At 45.1% G+C, this 21,227-nt stretch overlaps 1 protein-coding gene across 3 annotated transcripts in view; it reads right to left on the bottom strand.

The window, feature by feature from the left end:
* The window catches only part of CERK (ceramide kinase), a 52,490-nt gene that overhangs the window by 21,106 nt on the left and 10,157 nt on the right, over nt 1-21,227 (bottom strand). For all 3 annotated transcript variants that reach the window (XM_056797607.1, XM_007502510.3, XM_001374991.4), the window contains exons 2-5: nt 5,218-5,331; nt 4,302-4,427; nt 1,337-1,462; nt 504-567 (exon numbers count right to left, since the gene is read on the bottom strand). In XM_056797607.1, the coding sequence (XP_056653585.1) occupies nt 504-567; nt 1,337-1,462; nt 4,302-4,427; nt 5,218-5,331 (430 nt within the window). The remainder of the gene's footprint in view (nt 1-503; nt 568-1,336; nt 1,463-4,301; nt 4,428-5,217; nt 5,332-21,227) is intronic.

Genomic DNA, 21,227 nt, shown 5'->3' with positions numbered 1-21,227 from the left:
GAGGCTCCCTTTCACTGGCAATCACACGTTTAGAGGCAGGAGGGTCCCCCAGGGCCATTTAGGCCAACTGCCTCACAGTACAGCCAAAGAAACTGAAGGCCAGAGAGGTTAGGCGAACAGCTTAAATGTATCTGGGGACCAAGAGGCAGAGGCAGGATCAGAATGGAGGCCCCTGGGCTGAGCTGTGCCCCATAAAGATTGTGGCAAGAAAGAAGGGGTGAGGACAGCCCACCAAGCTGGGAAGGACCCCTAGGCTGCTGCTCTTTACTCTGGGAGACCAACGCCATCACTTACAATATGGAGGAAGGCTACGGGAATTTCAGAGGAGAGACTCTCAGGACTTGGGGCAGGAAGCAGGGTGCTGGGGAGGTTCAAAGCCTGTCAGCCTCCAGCCCCTTCGCCCCCCCCCTCCACTGCTGCCTTAAGAAAGGAGCCACAAAGTCAAACAAAACACATGGATAATTCCGTGTTGTTTGGGTACACTTTTAAAACTGCCTACTTACCCATCATATTTTTCAATATTAATTTCGAATAGACTGTCCTTGGCATGGTTAGCATGTTCAGTAACTGTGGAGAATAAGCACATAATCTAGATTTACATTCTCATGAGAAATAATCATTCATAAAAGACCATGTTATGGTATCTCAACAGAAACAAGAAACCGATTCTTTAAGAATGTGGCTACATATCACAATGCCAACAACAGTAAGGGGGTGTCTCTGGCAATATCCATAGTAAGAAAGTTTATTCTTCCGGACTTGCCTTAGGAAAACTTAAAAGAAACCAGAAGGCACAAAGGCTGGAAGAAGACAGCAGCCCCGTGTGAGGGCAGGAACCTCTCCCTTCAGTGCTGCCCTCTTCCCAGGCAGGAAGCCAGGGGCTGCATCAGGCACGGCGTGGCAGTCAGGGCAGGCAGCCCCGAAAGCATCCACGACTCCACAGCCCCACGCAGCCAGCAATGCCTGGGCTCTCCCTAGTTTGGAGGGGATTTCTAGAAGGCCACTGGTCAAGCAGCTACAGCTATGGGATGACAGACCCAGGTCTTGGGATAGCCCATCCAGCACTTTTTTTTTCTAAATCCTTATCAGAAATCCATCTTGGAATCAATGCTAAGTATGGGTTCCAAGGCAGAAGAGTGGTAAGGGCTAGGTGATGGGAGTTAAGTGACTTGCCCGGGGTCACACAGCTAGCAAGGGTTTGAGATCCTATTTGAACTCAGGACTTCCTATCTTCAGGCCTGGCATACCATCCACTAGGCAACCTAGCTAGCCTCTTTACAATACACTGACCATGTGCTTTGCTGAATTCATTAAAAGACAAAGGGATCAGCCTTACCAATGACATCCGTGGTGATAGATGCTAGATTAAAGAGTGGGACGATTTTCTGTTCATAGACTCTTTTGGCTTGTCTTTTTCCTCCAAAGGGATTAATATAAACAAGTAAGTGTTTTGGTCTACAGGCTACAGGAAGAAAAGGAGATCTCAATCAGAGCTGGCAAACAACAACGTCAATGCAGATAAGAGAGTCATTCAGAACCCAAACATGATAATGGTTTCAGAACTGGGACAGTGCTTATCTTTGTCACACCTCCTTCCGGGGAGTTTCCTCCATGGAGGGAGCTCCTGGCCAAGAGGCAAGAGGACCAGCCCCCTTTCTGCAGCATCAGAGCCTCGCAGAGTTTTCTGTAAGCACCACGTGGTGAAGGGACTGCCCAGGGTCAGAAAGCAAGTATATGTCTGAGACAAAACCTGATCCGAGGAATGGAACCAACAGCACTTTCCAAAAGGGTCTCAGGCTCTGCTGACTGTGACATGTGAATATAATGGAGTATCACTGGGCTGGAAGAAATGAGCACTCTGATAAGGTGTACAAACCAAGGCAGAACAGGATGGCTAACTGGATAGGGACCCCAATGACATCCATGGAGAGGGGCCCAGGGAAGGGCGATGCCTGCCCCTGTCTGTCCTCCCCAGAGCTACTCAACTGATGTTCCTCAAGTATCTATTCATAGTCACCCACTGGCTTCAAAAGGCTGAGGCTGAACATTACACAGGTGGCTCCTCTAGGCCTTTGCTTTGACAGATCTCCTGCCCAGACTACCTTCACTCCTCATCTCTGCCTTTAGAATCTCTCGCTTCCCTCCTCGAGCATCTATCTATACAAGTCCCTTCCAATGAAGCCCATTTTCATGCTCCAGTGGTTGCTTCTCCAAGGTCCCTCTATCCTCTCCCAAAGGACTTCAGAGTCATCATCTAAATATTTTCTATTATGATACATGTATAACCCAGTGGAATTGCTCCTCCGCTCAGGGAGGGGGGAGGGAAAGAACATGAAACATGTAACCATGGAAAAATATTGTAAATTGATAAATTAGTAAAAAATAATAAAGAGAAAAAATAAACATTCTGTATTGGGGAAGATGAGCCAAGATGGTGGAGTGGGAAGACTATAATCTCTTTGAGGCTGAGATTCAGCAGGAAGAGAAAAAGTCAACCCAAAAGGGCTTTTAAAGTATTGTCCAAGGTTACATGATTCATGTTCTCTTCCTCCCCTTTTACCTCCCTCCTCCCAGAGCTGACAAGAAATTCTGCTGAGTTATACATATATCATCACTCAAAACTTATTTCCACATCATTCATTTTTGTAATAAGAGTAAGCTTTTAAAACCCAAACCCCAAATCATATACCCTAATGAATAAGTGACAAATCATGTTTTAGTTCTGTGTTTCCACTTCCACAGTTCTTTCTCCTGATATGGAGAGCATTCTTTCTCCCAAGTCTCTCAAGATTTTCCTGGATTGTTACTTTACTATTAGTAGCAAAGTCTATTATACTTGATTGTCCCCTAACGTTTCAGTAAATGTGTACAATGTGCTCCTGGTTCTGCTCCTTTCACTCTGCATCAGTTCATGAAGATCTTTCCAATTCATTGAGAAATCATCCTGATCATCATTCCTTATCGCACAAAAGTATTCCATCACCAACAGATATGTGAATTTGAGATTTACTCCACCCTGCTTAGTCTTTAGAATTTTAGCAACCAAGGAATGTCTATACCCCCACTTAAGGATTAGAGGAGGATGGCCTATGACTGGCATGTGCTAGCAAGTGACAAATCAGAACCAACTGGACCCCCTGGGCTGTCCTAAGTCAAGTTTAAATCACCATTGGTATATGTGAGACACAGGAAGTGATGTAAAGAACTGCCTATATATTTTGTGTCACTTCCTGTGATCATTCTCTGGATGGTGTTGGGAGCTCTGGGTCTGTAGCGTGGCTTAGGTGAGGCGTCTTCCCTGAGTGACCTTGGTGAGTGGTAAGGCTGATTCCTCCTTTCCTTGAGCTCCTAAAAAGCACTATGCTCCTAGGAGGCCCCATATTTTAGAGGAGGCCTCGTGACTGGAAGCCAAACTAGATTTAATCTTTTGAGAAGGCCCCTTGGCTGAAGCCTCTGAACTTCCCTTGGTTTAGGCTAGACTGGAGAAATCTTATACCCTTTCCTCTTCTCCTTCTTAATTTCTTCCTTCTATTGTAATTAAACCACCATAAAAATCCCAAACTGATTTGAGTATTTTATTGGGATTGAATTTAAATCCCTGGTGACCACTAATATAATATATTCAGTCAACAACCCTAATTTTACCCTTAACAGTCACCACAAGTTCTTCAGCCACTCCCCAATCAAGTGATACCCCCTCATTTTCCAATTTTTTGCCACCACAAAGAGCACATTTATGAATATTTTTGTATAAATATTTTTTAAAATCTCTTTGGGGTAAACACCTAGTAGTGGTATTACTGGATCAAAGGGCAGGCAATCATTTAAAGCCCTTTGCGCATAATTCCAAATTGCCTTCCAAAATGTTGGATCAATTCACAACTCTACCAGCAATGCATTATAGTGTCCCAATTTTTCCAAAGGGGCCTTCTTGATTAAGGCACCATGGGTAAGAAAGTTGTCCAAATGGGATAAGACTGTGACGTGCATACACCCTGCTGAACCAGGATGTCTAAACAAGCCCCAACTTCATTCATTTCCCTCATTAAACTGGGTAAATAATTGGAAAAGAATCTTGAGATCACCTGATAGCCTGGAAAGGGGCCTACGAGGCATCTATTCTAAACATGACAGCTGCAGCAACACCCATAAAAGCTGTATAGACCCCAAGAACGGAGCAGAAAGGGACACCTGCTCCCTTAATTAAGGTGTCCTCAACAGTAACCTAAACCAGAGTGACTGAAACTGCAGGGCAACAATGAACTCCTCTCTTTTCCCACATTTTGATGCTGGAAACTTACTCAGATTCTTAATCAAGTCTCGGAGTGTCTGGATCCACTGGTTACAAAGCACCTCGTCCGTGCACCAAAAGGTCACATGGCCACAGCGCCAGCGGCAGCTTTTCTTCGATCTCTTGACATAGTACACTACAAAAAAACAAAAACAAAAACATGTTCATCAGTCCCAGAGAGGGTGAGGCTTTGGGCATTCATAAGGAATGGTCAAATTATGCAAAAGAAAGAGAGGTGGGGAAGAATTTGGCCTGGAATGTTTTAGTAAAAATAGCTCAAAAGGAGGCAGCTGGGTAGCTCAGTGGATTGAGAGTCAGACCCAGAGACAGGAGGTCCTAGGATCAAATCTGGCCTCAGACATTTCCCAGTTGTGTGACCCTGGGCAAGTCACTTAACCCCCATTGCCTAGCCCTTACCACTCTTCTGCCTTAGAATACAGTATTGATTCTAAGACAGAAGATAAGGGTTTGAATAAATAAATAACCCAAAAGAAGGACAGAGGTTCCTTCCTAGCTGTGTGACCCTGGGCAAGTCACTTAACCCCCATTGCCTTGCCCTTACCACTCTTCTGCCTTGGAACCAATACTTAGTACTGATTCTAAGACAGAAGGAAAGAATTTTTTTTTTTAAAGCATGATAAGAGTGCTGGGCCTGGAGTCAGGAAGAGTGACATTCAAATGTGGTCACAAATATTTCCTAGCTGTGTGATTCTGGGCAAGTCATTTAACCCCCAGTTGCCTCACCTTTACTGGAACCAATACTTAATATCAATTCTAAGATGGAAGGGAAGGGTTTAAAAAAAATAACCCATAGGAAACTAAGCAAGTCTGTCCTGGCCCACCCCAAGCTTGCCTGCAAACAAGCCTCAACTTCATTTGTACACATTTGAGTGAAGCAGGGGGCCCAGATGACTGCTGTATCTTACCTGTAAAAGCATAAGGCTTGGCCATTTTTTGCCATTTTCCACTTTTATGGTCCTTCTTATCAATTTCTGTTTCTTCTACAGTGATAATCTCAGAAACAGGAACTGAATAGGCACCTGTAAAGACAGAAAGAATAAGTTAACATTAAAAGAGAGTTTATGAGCATATTCAAAGGATAGAAATCCAATGTTCTGGTTTTTATTCACAAAATATCAAAAACATATACCACATTTTAATCTTCATAATAATAATATGATGGCCCTCCTATTGGAGGAGAAATAAAATCGCCTGGCTGGTCACAGATGAGCACACACTTCATCCTATATTTTCAGAGAGAAAGTTTCCCACACAGAAGCAGATTCTGGTCTCAAGGTTAACACATACATTAGTTATTTGGAAGTCAAAACTCAAACCAAAAACCAATTATTGGCCTTCAAAAAAAATTATCTCAAAAGCTCTGGGTCCAAAAGGCATCCGTTTAAAGAAAAAGATGCTCCTTTGGAGAAGCCTCTGAAGAGGAAGGGGCCATCTGAGAACTTCCCAGGGCTACCAGTCCTGAGAGTAATTCCTTATTACTACTACTAACATTTCAACTCTCTTCTTCAATATAGGTACGGGAAGTACCCAGGAAAAGGTACAAAGACAAGCGGTAGAAAAGGAAGATGGCAGGTCCATTGTCCAGTTCTGGGACTGGTGGGAAGTGGAATGGCAGGAAAGAGCCAGGTGGGGGAAGGTTCTAAATTCCTAAGTGGAATGAGCCAGTTAGATTTTTGCTTTACAGAAATCACCATTTTTTCGTGTCAGGAGAGATCTTCCACTAAATACAAAACCCAAATCACCGCTGCCCTGGCTTTCTTCCACATTTGCCTACCTCCAACCCATTCATTTGCCAAGTCAACCACAGCTTTCCATTCCCACTGCAACCTTTATAACTAAATCTCTTCAAAGTCACCCAGTACAACCCTGTGGGCAAACGCAAACGTCCTACACCATTCCCAAGAGGTCGGTGACCACTGAGCTCCCCGGCACTGTGGTACCCAGAAAGGGCACAAGAGGCCTGCCTGAGAGGAGGAGGGCAGCCTTCGCCACAGGCCCCTCCCTCCTGGCCCCCAATGACAGCTTTGGCAAAAAGGGAAGAGAGAAAAGTCACCCGGCCCAGCCTGCCCGATGGCCAGGCCCATTTTAGTCTTCTGCTCTGAGAGCCTGAGGACCGTGACCCGAGCCTAGAGCTCTCCTCTGTGGTTCCCTGATCCTAAGGATCCCCATCCCCGTGACAAGGGAAAAGCCCTCTCCCTACCCCTTTGTCCACATGGAAATCTAGAGATCCCCAGTTTATTTAGTTTGAGGGTAGAAGCCCTCCCACTGCAGGTGGGAGGCAGACCCCATCCGAAGACAAGTAGCTCTTTTGTGTCCAGAAGCCTTTCCCAGTATATCACCCCCTCCGTCCGAGGATCGAACTTGGGACCTTCAGCTTGTGAGACTGATGCGTTACCTACTGCGCCAAAGCTGAAGTGGACGTCTATTGTCTGGTGAAGTGGGGCCTTCCCTCAGGGGGAAACGTCTCCTGTGACAAGGTCAGAACCTGGGGCTTCTGCCCTCAAACGAAGTAACTGGGGGTTTCTAGAGTTCCACCTTCAACCCTCCTCATGTTGGGCCTCCCCTGACCATCCCTATTTACCTGTCTCAGTCTCCCGCTCCAGACCCTTTCTTTGCCCCCGACTCACTCCTGATTTATCCTGAATCCTGTCCCCTCTTCTTTTTTTTTTTTAAGCCCTGACCTTCCATCTTAGAGTCAATACTGTGTATTGACTCCAAGGCAGAAGAGTGGTAAGGGCTAGGCAATGGGGGTCAAGTGACTTGCCCAGGGTCACACAGCTAGGAAGTGGCTGAGGCCAGATTTGAACCCAGGACCTCCCATCTCTAGGCCTGGCTCTCAATCCACTGAGCTACCCAGCTGCCCCCGCCGTCCCCTCTTCTTTTCAAAGTGAGGCTGAGTGGCAGTTGGGTGATCAGACCAAGCCTCTGGTTTGTTGGGTCTGACCAGAGGGTTCCTCCCACACCGTGACAAGTGCATGTAGCTCAAGAGAATGGATGAGAACAGAGGTATGTTCAATGAAAACACTTTCCTATCTGGCCCGGACAGGAAAGAGGCGAAGGGAAGGGCACAGTCCTTTTTCTGACTCTGTCTTAGGGGCTTCACTGCTTCCATTCTGTCCCCATCTCCAAAACCAGCAACTTTTCTGTGAGTCCTGAGGCCAGCGGGGGGAAGGCCTGGCTAGGAAGTCTGCTTCTGACATTCACAAGGTGCTTAAAGCAGGCCAACTGTCTCTGTCTGTCAGTCTGTCTGTCCTCTGAAGACACCACAGAATACTATTGAAGAGAGCGCAAGAACTGAAGAACTAGGAGTTAAAGGAGGCTGCCCCGCTGCGGCTTATGACAAAAGCTAGGCTTCAGTAAAAACAGGATATTATTGCAAAGGCATTTTTCTTGTTGTGGCAAAATCAAAAATACGCAGGAGTTAACAAGTCCCGACTTTCTACTCACTGGCAATAAGGGCTAAATTCACAACTGAAATTCTGCCTCTTCAGCCTTCCTAATCAGCATGACAAGCATCCTTGGATGTAGCAATTCAAACATCCCCCACTAGAGACCAAGCCTCCAAGAATCTTCATTCTCCCCTCTTCCCTACTCCTGTATCAAGTCACATAGCCATAAAAATATGAGCCTTTTCCTGTAATAAGGACTTGGCACGAGATCAATGCCAGGATCCAAAAGTCCAGCCAGGCACGTGGGTGGCTGCACTGCAAAGTCCTCCAACACAGCGGTGTAAGCACTGCGACGAAGCTCAAAGTGTACAACGCAGGGTCCTCAGCTCGCTCCTGTATGGTGTGAGACATGGACACTGTACCGGAAGCACATGAAACAGCTGGAGCAATTCCACCAACGCTCCCTCCGGTCAATCATAGGGATCCAATGGCAGGACCGAATCACCAACCAGGAAGTCCTCGACAGAGCCAACTCCACCAGCATCGAAGTCCTCCAAACCCAGCGACGATGGTCTGGCCACGTCATCCGCATGGACCCACAGCGAATACCAAGACAGGTATTCTATGGTGAACTGTCAGCTGGACTCAGGAAACAAGGCCGACCAAAGAAAAGATTCAAGGATCAGCTAAAGTCCAACTTGAAGTGGGCTGGCCTGACACCAAGGCAACTAGAACTCGCTGCCTCTGACAGAAGCAGCTGGCGAGCCCACATTCACCAGGCCGCCACGTTTGAAGATGAGCGACGTCGACATCTTGCCGCTGCGCGTGAACGCCGACACCAGGCCACAGCCGCACCTCCCGTCACAACGGGCGTCCCAGGCCCCATGTGCCACAGACTGTGCGCCTCAGCCTTTGGACTCCAAAGCCACAGGAGGGTACATCAATAGATGATAACGCACTAGATGATAACACAATAGATGATAAAGACAATCGTCACTCTCGGTCACTGAGAGACTGCCACTGCCACTGTGTCTCAGACATAACCATGTGTACTGTTTTCCTCGTCTGCCACTGCTATCCGCCTGGTGTCAATGTGTGGTGGTCTCTACTTAATAAAACCCCTCACGCTGCAGTAGCAGGGGCAGCACTTTTCCAGCTTCTATTCTGGCTCCTCATATTTTCTTCCTTTTTCTGTAATTCCTGCTGCTTCATGTCAGTTGTACCTCCCCAGTCAAAGGACCTCTGCTTGGGCCTGATTATGCCAACAGTAGCACCTATACATGAACAAATGATTCTCAAAAGAACTCCAAACTACCAAAAACCATCTCAAGGAATACTCCATGTCACTAACCATAATGGATAAAGTCTGGGGTTGCCCAGCAAATTGGTAAAGTGGCATAAGATGGGAATAGTCCATGCTGGAGGGGCTGCAAGAAGCTAGGCACACTAATACATGGTTGTTGAACCATTCTGGAAAGCAATTTGGAATCACAGGAGGCCAAAAATGTCCTTTCCCTTTGGCCCAGGGATTCTGCTAGTCATCTACCCCGAGTCACATACAAAGACTCCATAGGAACCAAAACATTTATAACAGCACTTTTGTCATAGCCAAGAACTGGAAACAAAATTGATGCCCATGACTGGGAATGGCCTAACAAACTATGGTCCATGAGTGTAATGGAATATTCCTGTGCCACTAGAAACAATAGAGAAGCCTGGAAAAGACCTGTATTAAAGTGAATCAAGTACAGCTATAGAAATCACATGCGGACCATTTGGAAAAGAAGAAAAGAGCCCAACAGAATGACTCCAAAGCATAAAGGAGAGATAGGAAGAGCCATTCTCCCTCCCTTTCCCCTCTCTTCCTCCCTTGGCCAGGGTTCCTAGGGAGGACTAGTACCTATATACCAAATAGTTCTGCATTGTTCTTACTCTTCTTTTTCTAAGAAACTCTTTGTTATAAAGGATGATTTTCTGGGGAGAAGAGGATTCAAGGGGAAATTCAGAATATGAAAAACCGAAAGATATCAACAAAATGTGTTCTTTTGAAAATCCAATCCCAGAGTGTATTTGCTCCTCAAAGGTATCTACAGCTTGTTAAACAGGGAATTCTGTTTGTTTTTTTAATGTTCTGGGAGCTCCATATGTTTAATTTTTTTAATGTAGATTCTTATAATTCACAAACATTATGAAGCATCTACTCTAATTATACGGAACTCTAACCAAGGATCCTATGATCCTGGGGCTCAAGAAGTTAATATGAAATGACTCTTTAATTGTAAAATGTGTCAAGAAACCCAACAACAGAAAATGAAGAATTTCCTCACCTTCCCCAACTATCCCCCAACTTAAATTCATTGTCAAATTCAACAAAAGAATCAGTTTGTTTCCAACTTAGGCAGCTTGATGGTACTTGGGACTTAAGAGTCAGGAAGGCCTGAGCTCAAATTCTGCATCCTCTTTACTAGCTGTTGAAAGGAAAATTGTTTTTTTATTGTTTTTATATTATTGATCACATATAATATTTAGGTAAGTACGTGCAACTATCATTTTTAGAAAAAGTTAGACCTAGTTATTAAACAAGCTATGTATAAGATAACAATTTTAATAACAGAATATTAACCATAGTATTAGAAAGGATATAGTTTGGCATATTAGAATATTACAGCAACTAATATGTTAAGAGCAGTTATTGGAGGAATAAAAACTTCAGAGAAGCTGAAACCCATGCAAGATACACAGCTGGCCTGATGAGATTCTTTGAAGATTTATGCCAGCTACAGGCTCCCCAGAATATTATGGCCAAGAAAGATTACTTTGACCTAAGTAGTGCCAAATTCTGGAGGATTAATCAAATTTTTTTATCTTAATCTTATTTCATCTCAATTTTATTTTCTTAATCCTAAAAGAATTTAAGACTTCATATCAATTGGTTCCCAAACACCATAGCATGTTACATCCTATGTACTTTGTGCCTCGTTGATGACTTTATGCTAATTCACTGTCCAAAAGCTTTAAAATACACTGCTGAAGATCCAAAAGGGGGTCTTTGTCATAGGCTGGGGGTGGTGAGACTAGCTTTAATTTGCCACAATTAAAGTTCGGATCTTCAACTAGGAACGGTGGCCCAGACAGAGAGTTCTTTATTTCTAACACCCTGGGCAAGCCATTAATTTGAGCTCCCTCAGTCTTTGTTCCCTCCTCTCTAAATGGGGATGTTACTAGTACTTCCAGCACATGCTTGTAAGGAAATCCCTCGGAGTCAACATTCTGCCAGATGCTCTGTAAACCTTGACGTGCCGATCGAGCACTAGCTGTTATATGGTATGGTGAGCTACCCAGACCCCACAAACTCCATGAGGCCTTTGGCTTTGTTTTAATAAATCATCTTAATAATGACCATAAGGCAGATGAGAAGTGATTAATCATGTGCCATGGTTTCCCCCAGCATTCTTTCCCTTCTCCCAGAGAACTAGCCTATAGAGCAAAAAATTGTTTTAAGGACCCAAAAGAAAAAGGAAAAAGTCAGCATGCATAACTGACTTATCTGTCCCCAAAGGGTGAAAACGGGCCTTAAACAAGGGCTCTAGAGGCCAAGGGGCAGCGAGGAGCACTCTACTCGCTCTCCCATCACTGTGTGAGGATGCTCCCTGGGGTCATGACCATCACATCTAGCTCTGCCATCTCCACTTGGCATCAGGTCAAGTGGCTCTTTGGAGGCTTCTCTGAATCCCACATATTTGTCATTTCTTACAATCCAGAACAGTTCTACCAGGCTGACTGCCCCCTGCTCTACTGTGCTCCCACGCTAGGGATCCCCCTTTCAGCCCCCTTGTGTGTTCTCCTCTGCCCTCTTCATTGGAACTTAAGTTCTTTGGGGTAGAGACTATCTTTCTGCTTCTGTTTATATTACCAGCACCAGCACAGAGCCTGGTACAGAGTAAGAGTTTAAAGAATTTTTGCTGATCAACTGACAAAAAGAGTGGCTGGAAATATGCTGTCAAACTTGAAAAGGAATTAGCTTAGAGAACTCATCTTCCTAGCGGCCTTGGAAGAAAGAGTTATTGTGCCCTGTTTACAAATCTGGTCCAAGGCAGGTTATCCTTCGGATTCCCTTCTAAAGTTTGGATGTGCAGTTTGGGTGGATGAGGGAAAAAAGTAATTTACAATGAAAAAGGTTAAGGGAAGCAATGTCCACAAACCAGCCACCATCCTTTTGTCTTTCCTAGGATCCTAGGAGGTAGTGAGGAGATTATCCTAGACCTGTGATGGTGAACTGATGGCACACAGAGACATCTCTGTGGGCATACACAGACCCCTGGTGTGGCCTGCTGGGAGCCTGGCCCTGCCCCAAATGCAGGAGTATCTGGGGCACACAGTGGGGGTGGGACATGGCACACAGTCAGGGGTAGGTGTCTGGGGCATGACTTGGGATCCCTAAAAAGTTCCAAAAGGTTTGCCATCACTGTCCTACACTTACAGTCAGAAGTATCTGAGTTCAAATCCAATAACATTTACTGTATGTGTGTGTGTCCTGGGCAAATCACCTAAATTTTGTCTGTTTCCTCATCTGTATAATGGGGATAATATGAGCATGTTCCTTGAAGTGTTGTGAGATCAAATGAGTTAGTATGTAGTAGTAGCAGCAGCAGCACTAATAATAGCATTTATATAGGACTTACTATAAGCCAAGCACTGTGTTAATAAACACTTTGTAATTATTATCTACTACTATTATCCCCATTCTATAGATGAGGAAACTGAGGCAAACAAAAGTTAAGTGAGTTGTCCAGGGTTATACTGCTGTTGTCTGAGTCTGAATTTGACTCAGGTTTTCCTGGCTCCAGGAAATTCTGGCTCCATTCTATCCACTTAGCTGCCCTAGGAGTAAGTGTAAAATGCTTTACTATAGAATGCTATTAAGATTACTGGGTTTTTCCTGTGCTAGCTACAGAAATTGGATCTGGCTCGATTTTAAACGTTGTACAGCACGCCAGCAATTAAGGAAAATTTATCCTGGTCTAGGGAGAAGGCCAAAATTGTTGATACTAATTCAAAAGAAATGAGTCAAGTTTGCTGAGAGTTGCAAATCTCTAAATGAGTATATGACCCAGGAAGGCTCTAACTAGGTTAAAAAAGAGATCATCCCTGAAGAAAATGCTATTTTCCTTGCCTTGGGCACTTTCCCAGGGTAATGCTCCAGTCAAATTCCTTGCAGATACATAGTTAAATGAAGAGACCCACTAAGGCAGAGGCTGATAATATATCTAATGCTTGTAAACAAAGGTGGCAGCTGCTTCATTCTAGAACAGACTCAGGCCAAGGTTCGGGGAACAAAACAGAGGCCTTCAGAAGGAGCATCTGAAGTCTCCCTCTGGGGTGGACCCTCCTTCTTTGATATTGAGTGGTGGTTCAGTAAGGGCTGGGCCTGTGCTGGCAAACCTACGGCCCTCAGGTCAGAGTGTGCTGAGGGGCTGCTCCCCTCCCCCTCTCCATGGGCCTGAGGCCATTTCTCTCATCACTCACCCCCCTGCCCAATGGCAGGGCTTCCTTTCTCCCCTATCTGGGGGCTCACATGGGGCGTTTGGGCACTCAGCCTGGGCTAGGCAATGAGGGTAAATGACTAGCCCAGGGCCAAACAGCCAGGAAGAGTCTGAGACCAACCTTGAACTGGGTCTTCCCGTCTCCAGGCCTGGCTCTCTATCTGCCAAGCCACACAGCAGCCATCTGTTATCAGCTGCAGGCCTATTATATTATTGAAAGCATCAGCTCTGATTGACTTGAGAAGTAAACAAGACCAGAGAGTCCAAAACTGCACCTCTCTGAAGCGAGTTTACTTCTGTGTGCTGGGTATCTCCGCTGCCATCTGGGTCCCCTGGGCAGGCCCCGAGGGGTGGCTCTGTGCCCCAAGCCCCAGGCACTTGGATCTCGTCCTTGGTCCAAGTTCATGCAGGGCTCCTTCCCCTCCCCATGATGTCCCATCCAGGGTGCCAGTCACAGACCAGGTACCCCATCTGTAACCCCCTTGGCTCAATTCAAGTCAGCAGCCAGGCAGAGGCAGTTGTCTTCACGGCCTTTCTCATGGCTCCTCCTCCCCTCTCTCTGCTACATTTTACACGTCCACCAGCCTCTGCTCCTGGACACTGTCTTCTCCCAGGGGTCTTGCGATCCAATCCACTCCCAGTTCTCCAGTCCCATAACTTTTTCTCCCATCTTTGCTGGCTCTTCCACACGTGTCCTAATTAATAGCCTCTGCGCCCATGAGTTTAATTCTCATCTCCACAATAATAGCCAACATTTGTTTGTTGTTCAGGCCTGTCGGACCCTTTGGGACCCTCTGGACCACTGATGTCACATCTTTTTTAACATCTTAATAGTGTCTCTGGGGTTTTCTTGGAAAAGATCCAGGAGCAGTTTGCCGTTACCTTCTCTGGGGGATCCCCTGTTGTCAGGACTCTCCACCAAGACCTCTACCTCTTGGGCAACCCTGCACAGCACAGCTTCGAGTTCCACTAAGCTACACCACCAGGCAGGTTCCAAGAGGAACAGCGAATGGTTACAAACCACTTAAAGGATTTCACATAAATTAGCTCCTGTGTTCTTCACAACAAACAAGTGAGTGGGTACAATTACTAAGCCCCTTTTATACCTGAGAAAGCTAAGTCAGAAACTGGTTAAATGACTTGCCCAGGGCAATACAGTTTCTAAGAGGCAGAGGCATCAGAACTCTTCTGGTTTCCAAGCCCAGCCCTACATTCTGCTAAACCGCCCACCATGTAGATGACTCCTAGGTCTACTCATCCAGTGCCAAGCTCTACCCTGAACGTCAATCCCTTATCACCAACTGCCTCTGGGACATCTTACGGCAGTGCTCCCCCCTTCTCCATCACCATGTCTGTCTAGGCTGTTACTGTTCTCACAGGTTCACCTCACGGCTATCTTCAATCTTAACTCTCCCTCAACCCACAAATCTTTTCACCCAGACGGCATCATCCAGGGGAAGGGCACCTCTGAAGAAGCACTCCACCCCACTTTGCCATCCTCAATACCACTAAAGAACAGCCTGGCCTGACCCACAGGACCTCTTCAAGGTGTTTCTGCCAACTGTAGCAGCTACTCCTCTAAGACATGAACTTTCAAGATTTGCACAACACTTCACAGATATTAGGGAGCTGGCGGAGGAGACCGTGCCCAAGAAACCCAAGAAACCCAAGAATATCAGATGACTGGTCCTACTCCCAGCCCGGCTCCTGCAGCCATCGTCTTGGGAAAGAGCCTTTGGGAGATGTGACCTAGTGACTGCCCTGGCAGAGATGCAGCCCCAGCTACTGAAAACCTAGAGAACGGTGTTCTGGAAACCGAATCCTTGGCACTGTCAAATGATTCAATAGCAGAAGCAAATCGGTTTTTACCAATGGGAATGGCACTAGAAAAATGTGCTACTGTCTGCTTTGCCACCGAACACAAAATACTCCAGGGCACACTGGGCCCCTCCATCTGAATCACAGCTGAATCTTCCCATCAAATTGTCTCTAATGAAGGTCAGCTATCCAAGACATCTGGAGAAGTACCCTGCTCTCAGGGATCATGAGCAAGTCCCCAATACATGGATTAGATAAATATTTTCTCAAAGGATTATCAACAATCCTATAAAAACTTATTCTAGGCCATGCAAATTCTAATAGCCCTGAGGTTCTTCCTCTCATCCAAAAAACTGGAAAGGATGACCCAGAGAGGTCAAGAAAGTAAATGATCTGGGAATTATTTCAACAATTCTGGAAGACAATGAAGAATTATTCCCCCAAAGTGTCTAAAATATCCATGATCTAAGCCCAAAATTCCCACTATTGGGTGAATGCCCCAAAGTTGACAAAGCCAGATGCCAAATAGACCTAGCAGCACTTTCCATAACAGCACAAAACAAAAACAAAGGAATTTCAACTGATTGGCAGATGGCTGAACAAATCTGGTACAGAAATGGAATGGGACAACACAGAAAAGTAGGACAACTTTGGAAAGTTATAGATTGAATCCATTCTGCTTAAAAGGTCAAGCAGTTAGTTCGGATTAGTCTTACAGTTCTATGTATAATCACTTGCTGTTCTATTTTGGATATGGAAATGCTTATTTGGTATTATGTTCAGAATAAAATCTAAGTAAAAAGATTGAGATTATAATGGAATATGATTGGGCCCTATAACAAACAACCCATCCTAGCTGGGTGACCTAAACAAGCTAGCAGCCTTTCAGATGCCAGGGGACAAGGGAAAGTGGGTGCTGATTCAGGAGTCCTCAAAGCAAAGGAAACAATAGGCCCAGTCCCCTAAGAAATGACAAATAGAAAGAATTACAAGAACCATGGGAAAACTTACAAGAATTGATGCCAAGGAGAAGAAGAAAGTGGGAAACAATGTTCATGGTGACACTGACATGAAAAAAGAACATTATCAAACAAACTGTCTTGTCATTAGAAGCAGATTAAGTGCAGCCCCAGCAGAAACATTTCTCTCCCCTCATTGAGGGGGACTAATACCATTTCTGAGCTGGCAGGATTTTTCAATAAATCTTTGCCCCAAGGGAAGGCTTCTGGAGAAGGGGTGAGAATCCCTGAATTCTGAAATGAATGTAGCAGAAATGCAGAGGGCTTCAACTGAAATGTAAAAGAAACTGAAACCCCAAAGATTCCACTCTCAAGAAGAGTATGGGGGGTAGTCACCCAAACAATCTGGTACTGGCTAAGAGACAGAAAGGAGGATCAGTGGAACAGACTTGGGGTAACTGACCTCAGCAAGCTAATCTATGATAAGCCCAAAGATCCCAGTTTTGGGGACCAAAATTTGATAAAAACTGCTGGGAAAAATAGGAAGACAGTATGGGAGAGATTAGGTTTGGATCAACATCTCACACCCTACACCAAGATAAACTCAGAATGGGTGAATGACCTGATTATAAAGAAGGAAACTATAAGCAAATTAGGTGAACACAGAATAGTATACTTGTCAGATCTTTGGGAAAGGAAAGACTTTAAAACCAAGCAAGAGCTAGAAAAAAAACCACAAAATGTAAAATCAATAATTTTGATTACATCAAATTAAAAAGTTTTTGTACAAGTAAAACTAATGCATCCAAAATTAGAAGGGAAGTAACCAATTGGGAAACAATCTTCATAACAAAAACCTCTGACAAAGACCTAATTACTCAAATTTATAAAGAGCTAAACCAGTTGTACAAAAAATCAAGCCATTCTCTAATTGAAAAATGGGCAAGGGACATAAGTAGGCAATTTTCAGTTAAAGAAATCAAAACTATTAATAAGCACATGAAAAAGTGCTCTACATCTCTTATAATCAGAGAGATGCAAATCAAAACAACTCTGAGGTATCACCTCACACCTAGCAGATTGGCTAACATGACAGCAAAGGAAAGTAATGAATGCTGGAGAGGATGTGGCAAAGTTGGGACATTAATTCATTGCTGGTGGAGTTGTGAACTGATCCAACCATTCTGGAGGGCAATTTGGAACTATGCCCAAAGGGCAATAAAAGTGTGCATTTGATCCAGCCATAGCACTGCTGGGTCTGTACCCCAAAGAGATAATAAGGAAAAAGACTTGTACAAGAATACTCATAGCTGTGCTCTTTGTGGTGGCCAAAAACTGGAAAACGAGGGGATGCCCTTCAATTGGGGAGTGGCTGAGCAAATTGTGGTGTATGTTGGTGATGGAATACTATTGTGCTCAAAGGAATAATAAAGTGGAGGAATTCCATGGGTACTTGAATGACCTCCAGGAATTGATGCAGATCGAAAGGAGCAGAACCAGGAGAACATTTTACACAGAGACTGATACACTGTGGTACAATTGAAGGTAATGGACTTCTCCATTAGTGGCAATGCAGTGATCCTGAACAACTTGGAGGGATCTACGAGAAAAAATATTATCCACATTCAGAGGAAACACTGTGGGAGTAAAAACACTGAAGAAAAACAAATGCTTGATTACACGGGCCGAGGGGATGAAGGCTCTAAATGAACATCCTAGTGCAAACGTCAACAACATGGAAATAGGTTCTGATCAAGGACACATGTAAAACCCAGTGAAATTGTGCAGGAAGGGTAGGGGGGAGGGGAGGGAAAGAATATGATTCTTGTAACCAAAGAATAATGTTCTAAATTGACTAAATAAATTTAAAATTAAAAAAAAAGAGTATGGGGGAAGGGCAGCTGGGTGGCTCACTAGATTGAGAGTCAGATAGGAGGTCCTGGGTTCAAATATGGCCTCAGATACTTCCTAGCTGGGTGATCCTGTGCAAGTCACTTGACCCCCACTGCTTAGCCCTTACCACTCTTCTGCCTTAGAACCAATACACAGTATTGACTTTAAAATGGAAGGTAAGGGTTAAAAAAAAAAAGAGTATGAGGAACAGCAGGCCAATGCGTGGGAAGGTAAGATCCAACCACAAGGAAAATAGGGCAGGTGAGGAACAAGGCCAAAGTGAGGCAGGAGTCCCAAATTCCAGGCACTGCCAATTCTGGGGAGGGTTGGATAATAACATCCTGTTGGTTTTGGCTGCTTGTGCAACTGGCCAAAGCCTTCAACCCAGTTGGGCAGGTTTTTTGAAGTTGTCAATTCCCTTCAGTTGTTGACTCTCTTGCATCCAAACAAAGCTGGGCAAAAATATTTAAAGCTTCAGTAACTCTTTGCTTTCTTCCAAAATTGGATACATGGCACCATGACAAGATGTTTGAGCTACTTCTGGAGCCCTCAAACTCCGGCTCCTTTCTCCTCCCATTCAAGTATAAACCCCATGAGGGCAGGGCATCTATTTCTATGCCCGTTTCTATTCCTGGTGCTTGGCCCAGTACCTGCCATATTGCAAATGCTTAATAAATGCTTGAACTATCTCCTTATTCATCATCACGACTCTTCACCTGCCTTCTGTTAGAAGCCTCCAGGTCAGTCCTGCTTAGGCGCTGACCCTGTTGGGACACTAAAGGAGACCATGCTGAAGGAAGGTAGCTAAAAACAGGACAGACAGATTGTCTCTGTGGTCAAAGAGTCCCATTTGATTCTCTTGGGCAGCCAGGTGGATATATAGTAGGGGCCTGGGGCCATAGAGGCCTAAGCTCAAATTTAGCCTTAGACACTCACTAATGTGTAATGCTGGACAAGGCTCTCAACCTCTCTGCCTCATTTTTCTCATATGTAAAATGGGGTTAATAATAGTAACTAACTACCCCTGGGTAGTTGGGAGAGAATATTTATAAAGCACCAAAGAGCTGACTTTGATTATCTTCATTCTGCAGCCTGCAGGTGGGTCCTCTCCAGCCCCTCTCAAACCCCACTGTTTGCCCCAGCATCTTCTTGTGCAGCTCTGCTCTGACAGATCCACAACATCTGCCTGAGCTCCCAATTCTTCTAAAGCTTTTTACAAAGTGAGCGGCACACCTGCCTTATGGTCCCTTCCCAAATGGAAGAGATTTTATCTTAGAAAGACAACTGGAAGACTGGCAGGGCCTTCAGACCATGCCAGCCAATCTCCTTGTTTCAGACAATGGAACAGAGGCTTAGAAAGGGCAAGCTGGCACCTCAGGCTCTGACACCATCCCCTCTGGCTACTCTGCTTTGGGAGACACTGGCCACTGCTCTGTTGCTGGCTGCCAAAGATGCAGTTTAAGGGCAGCTCTGTCACTCTTCGGAGCAGGCTTACGTGAAAGCTGTGTTATTAGCCTGGGCCTGCCATGCTGGAAGCCATGCCAAGTGGGCGCCTCTCGGAAATCCTCTGAATACAGATCTTCTTTCCCTGCTAGACAAGTAAATGAAGGGGATACAAATACATTCAATTTTCTGTAAAGTACAGTGGCCACACAGCATTAGATTTAGGGTTTTGAAAAGGCAAAAAAAAAATCCAAATCACCAAAGTCTGGCCAAGGGATTTATTGCACAACTGACAATGAAACCGAAATAACTCTGGGCAGCAGAGAGGGGAGATGGCTGGGAGTCCAGAAAGCCTGGGCCCATTGCCTGCCTCTGGCTGGCACATAGCAGCTGGAGGCCAAGGGGCTGGATAATGTCTCCCTCTGGAATCTGTATCTCCACTTCCTTGCACCACATCAGAAATATGGGAGGTGCTTCCTTGAGGTCACTAAATTTGATTCCCCTGTCAAGTCCTGAAAGCTCTCAAATCATAGCAACAAAACCAAACCTATCTATTGTACCATTCCACAGACACATTAAAGAGTGGAAGTGATTCTGAGTCAGAGCTAAAAGAGAAAGATTTGAATAGTTTGAGATAAAGAATAATCAATAAAGTCAGTCAATTAGTAAGCCCCTACTGGGTGCCAGGCACAGTGAAAAGCCCTGGGACTACATAGAAAGGCAAAAGCTCATCCCTACCCTCAAGGAGCTCCCAGTCTGATGGGGGAGATGACCAGCAGACAATTATTTACAAACAAGATAGATACAGGAAAAGGTCTCTTGCAGAAAGGAGGAAGCTGGGGAAGCCAGGAAGTAGAGAGTACAAGGAAGAGAGTTCCAGATATGAGTGACAGCCAGAGAAAATGCTCAGGGTTGGAAGATTTAGTGTGGTGTACAAGGAACAGTCAGAGGCTAGGGTGGCCAGAATACAGCCCACCTGGAAGGGAAGATGTTAGACTTCGATGAAGGAGGATGAAAGGTTAAAAGGAGCCAGCTTCAGCAGAGCTCTAAAAGCTAAACAAAGGATTTTCTATTTCTATTTCATTCTAGAGTAACAAGGAGCCATGGGAGTTTACTGAATGGACCCATACTTTAGGAAAATCAGCTGAGTGGAAGATGGACTGTCATGGGAAGAGACTGGGAGGAAGGGAGTACCTCTCCAGGAACAGAGAAGGTAGGAAGGGAGAGACAAATTTTAGGGAGAAAAGAGAATGAGTTCCATTTTGGACATGTAGAGCTTCAGATGTCTTCTCAACATTCAGAGATGTGAAACTAGAGATAGCAGAGAATTTGGGTCAGGAAAGGTAGATCTGAGACTCATCAGCAAAGAGATGGTCATTAAATTCATGGGACCTGAGGTCACCAAAGGAAGATGTATGAATATGAAGGGAGAACAGAGGGCCCAGGACAGAGCTTTGAGGGACACCCATAGTGAGAGGGCATGATCTAGAGGAGGATCCAGAAAAAGGAAAAAGAGAAGCTGTCAGAGAGGGAGGGGGGGGTGTTCTAAAAATGAATGGAGAAGAAAGTAACAAGGAAGAGAGGGGATCAGCAGTGTCCAAGACTGCAGGAAAGTCAGGGAGAAGGGAGACTGAGAAGAGAACCTTGGGATTGGGTGACTAAGAGATCACTGATCACTTTGGAGAAAGCAGCTGCAGTAGAAGGATGAGGTGAGAATCCAGACTGTAAGGGAAGAAGAGAGTGAGAGAAGAGAAAGTAGAGGCCCAAGTGTAGACAGCCACAAAAGGCAGAGGAAAAACAGGGTGAGAGTTAGCAGGGACCCCTTGAACAAATAAGGGTCTGTTCAGAAGGGGGAGGCAGGTACATGTTT

This window comes from Monodelphis domestica, chromosome 5 (assembly GCF_027887165.1).
Source record: "Monodelphis domestica isolate mMonDom1 chromosome 5, mMonDom1.pri, whole genome shotgun sequence".
Taxonomy (NCBI): domain Eukaryota; kingdom Metazoa; phylum Chordata; class Mammalia; order Didelphimorphia; family Didelphidae; genus Monodelphis; species Monodelphis domestica.
The sequence above is the reverse complement of the archived record's forward strand: the minus strand, read 5'-3'. Positions and strand labels throughout refer to the sequence as shown.